This window comes from Coregonus lavaretus, assembly GCF_964263955.1.
Source record: "Coregonus lavaretus genome assembly, chromosome: 5".
Taxonomy (NCBI): Eukaryota; Metazoa; Chordata; class Actinopteri; order Salmoniformes; family Salmonidae; genus Coregonus; species Coregonus lavaretus.
This window is the reverse complement of record NC_139992.1, coordinates 84,199-87,611: the sequence shown is the minus strand read 5'-3', so window position 1 is coordinate 87,611 and position 3,413 is coordinate 84,199. Positions and strand designations below refer to the sequence as shown.

At 37.2% G+C, this 3,413-nt stretch overlaps 1 protein-coding gene across 1 annotated transcript; it reads left to right on the top strand.

Moving 5' to 3' along the window:
- Window positions 1-1,855: 1,855 nt before the first annotated feature.
- Window positions 1,856-3,153, top strand: LOC311128917 (trace amine-associated receptor 13c-like; the record flags this gene model as incomplete). The annotated part of the gene is made up of 1 exon (XM_084161152.1): window positions 1,856-3,153. The coding sequence occupies one exon, from the start codon at window positions 1,856-1,858 to the stop codon at window positions 2,810-2,812; it is 957 nt and encodes a 318-aa protein (XP_084017278.1). The 3' UTR covers window positions 2,813-3,153.
- Between the last annotated feature and the right edge of the window lie 260 nt (window positions 3,154-3,413).

Genomic DNA, 3,413 nt, shown 5'->3' with positions numbered 1-3,413 from the left:
CAGTTGTAAATGAGAACTTGTTTTAAACTGGCTTACCTGGTTAAATAAAGGTTAAAAAATAAAATATATATATATATATATATATATATATATATATATATATATATCAACAAAAACATTTGAAAACACAACGTGCCATTGGAACACAGGACTGACGGTTGCTAATAATGGGCCTCTGTATGCCTATGCAGAGATTCCATAAAAAATCTGCCGTTTCCAGCAACAATAGCCATTTACAACATTAACAATGTCTAAACTGTATTTCTGATACATTTTATGTTATTTTAATGGACAAAAAAATTGCTTTTCTTTCGAAAACAAGGACATTTCTAAGTGACCCCAAACTTTTGAACGGTAGTGTATATATATACAAATGTTTACTGACAACAACAAAAAATCACTCAATCAATTCAAACAGTGCAGTGGACATTTCATGAATGGAAAGAGACATCTGTTACAAAACACAAATAAGGCGAATGACATTCTGAGATTGTAAAGCCTTCGATACTGTGTAGGCCTACAAGGTAGGCAGGGATGTATTTTGTGTTTGTCGCGATTGTCATAGTCTGTTTATTGTGGTGTTGAAAACTCAAGCCATGATATTGAAGTGCCCGAAGTTGGTGTGCTTTGTTTATTGGCTGTGGGGTGCATTGGCACAGAAACCTGTTAGTGGAAAATATGTTGAATATATGTTATATAATTGGCATCAAAATGTTGGAAATCTGATATCCCACTAGCTGATCATTGTCTGCAGCCGGCTCTGATCGTATTGTAGGCCTAATGAAACATGCAGGGAGATTGAGCTCATCCGTGGTGGTCGACGAGCCCTCAACCTTCTGGCATTTTGAACTGTCCCTAATTACTTAAAGGGCTTTTGAGATCATTGATCGATACAACTGAACTGAACTGGAAATCACATTTCGTAGTCACTTCTTTTTTTTTTTATCAGAGAAAACAAGAAAACACACCAGAAATGAAAAAAAACAAAACATCAGGGGTGATTGGGTCAGAATACAGTGTGGTTGTTCTGATGTCTGACAAATAGTATTTGTCCCCATGATGTAACTGAGACAAAGTCTCCCTCAATTTGAAGAAATATGGTTCATAATTCAGTTCAGATGGACATTTTTACAAGTCTACGGGATGTTCCTATGGAATGGCACAATTCATTTTGATTGCATGTGCTATAAGCGGGTACACCATGAAGTTATACCCTCTCATCAACTTCCTGACTGTCAGCTTTCCTCCACACTGACTAGCTGCCATGTGGTGTGCTGTCATGTCTCCTGAGGTTGTGGATTATGGTCCAAACTGAGCACTGACATCAACCAAAACACTTAGTCTTACACAGTTCTCCTGTTTCCCATGTAAAATAGCCTTTGAGTGACCAAAACATCAACCATACTATATTTTCCCCATTTAAATCCTCAGTTGAGAAAATGTACCTTTTCTCTGATGTCTAACTATCAGTAAGAATGAAGGACAGGCTAGGTGGCCATAGCAACATACAATCTTGTTTTACATTACATCATGCTTTCACAAATGATTTGTTCATTTCTGTGCTCACTTGTGTGTGTGTGTGTGTGTGTGTGTGTGTGTGTGTGTGTGTGTGTGTGTGTGTGTGTGTGTGTGTGTGTGTGTGTGTGTGTGTGTGTGTGTGTGTGTGTGTGTGTGTGTGTGTGTGTGTGTGTGTGTGTGTGTGTGTGCAGAGAGATGCTGGGGAGGGGAGTGTGTGTCAGTCATTCAGAGATAAATAGAGAGGCAGAGCTCAGAGTTTGTCAGAAGGCTGACCTGACAGGGTCACACACAGGACCAAGCAGGAGCAGGACCTCAGCATTTGGACCCTTTATTACAAATGGAGACACACGAAGATGTTCAATACTGTTTTCAAGACAGAAACTCTTCTTGCAGAAAGGCTTTGCTATCGACATCTATCTACATAACACTGTACATCTTCTTGGCATTGATTTCAGCAGTTACAGTATTTTTGAACATGCTGGTGATCATCTCCATCTCTCACTTCAAGCAGCTCCTCACTCCAACCAACCTGCTCATCCTCTCTCTGGCTGTGGCAGATCTCCTGGTGGGACTGATTGTGATACCATTGACGACTGTAGCATTAATGGAACCATGCTGGGATTTTGGGGAATATTTCTGTGGGTTTTATTTCTACATCACTTGTTTGTGTTCTTCTTTATCTGTGGGCAGTTTGGTCTTGATATCTATTGACCGTTATGTTGCTGTGTGTGATCCCTTAATGTACCACTCTAAAATAACAATGACAAGAATGATGTATTGTACATCCATTAACTGGTGTTGTTGTATCATATACGATGCTGCTATTGCAAAAATATTTGTAAATGTACAGGTACCCAGTAGGTGTTTGAAAGAATGTTTTATTGTAGAAGGGTCAGTCTTGGGTAATAGAATTGACTTTGTAATTACAATGGTTGTCCCGTGCTCTATTATTATAACACTTTATTTGAAAATATTTGTGGTGGCCATATCACAGGCCAGAAAGGTATTTTCAAAAGAGGCTGCCAGTGTGTCTGGTGTTAAAACTGTACAGGCAAATAAGTCAGAGAGAAAAGCATCAAAAACTCTAGCTATTGTTGTTTTCACCTATCTAAGTTGTTGGATTCCATTTTATTTTTATCTACTTTTTTTTTTCATTGACAATTTATCATTATTTATCATCAGCTGTCTGCCACTTGCTAATTCCTTAATTAATCCAATAATTTATGCTTTCTTTTATCCATGGTTCAAAGTAACAGCTAAACTTATTTTAACTTTGAAGTTAAGATGTTCATAGTTCCTATGCTTTTATTCCTAAATATGACACACATAGGTTTGATATGTTTTGTAATACATTTGTTGTAATTGCTTCTTTCATGTAACAATACACTGACATTATTCATCTCAGTGTTGTCATCATAGATACATGTGGTGGTGATACAGAATGATTTGGATGGATTGGAATGGAATGACTTGGAGAAGGTATATGAAGGCATAAGCTTGTTTTATAAAATACATTGTAGTCAATTTGGTTTGTATATTCCAAATACCAAAGTCTGTGGTTGTTCCATGTTATTTAATGATAAAAAGGAAGTATTCCAATAGTACATTCCGAGGACGTCAAGATTCATTCTATATGTTGTTTAACATCTCCCTCTAGTGGCTCAATTGTGACACAACGTCTTCATCAAGTGTGGTAAAGTTGAAATGTACAATAATGCATGATATCAGATAACGTCCAAGTCTATCTCAATGGTGTATTGTGTAAGTAGTTGAGGGTAAAATGCAAGAATATGCAATCATGGTTAACACTTTATAGTGTTCAGTAATAAACCATTTACATTTTTTACATTTTAGTCATTTAGCAGACGCTCTTATCCAGAGCGACTTACAGGAGC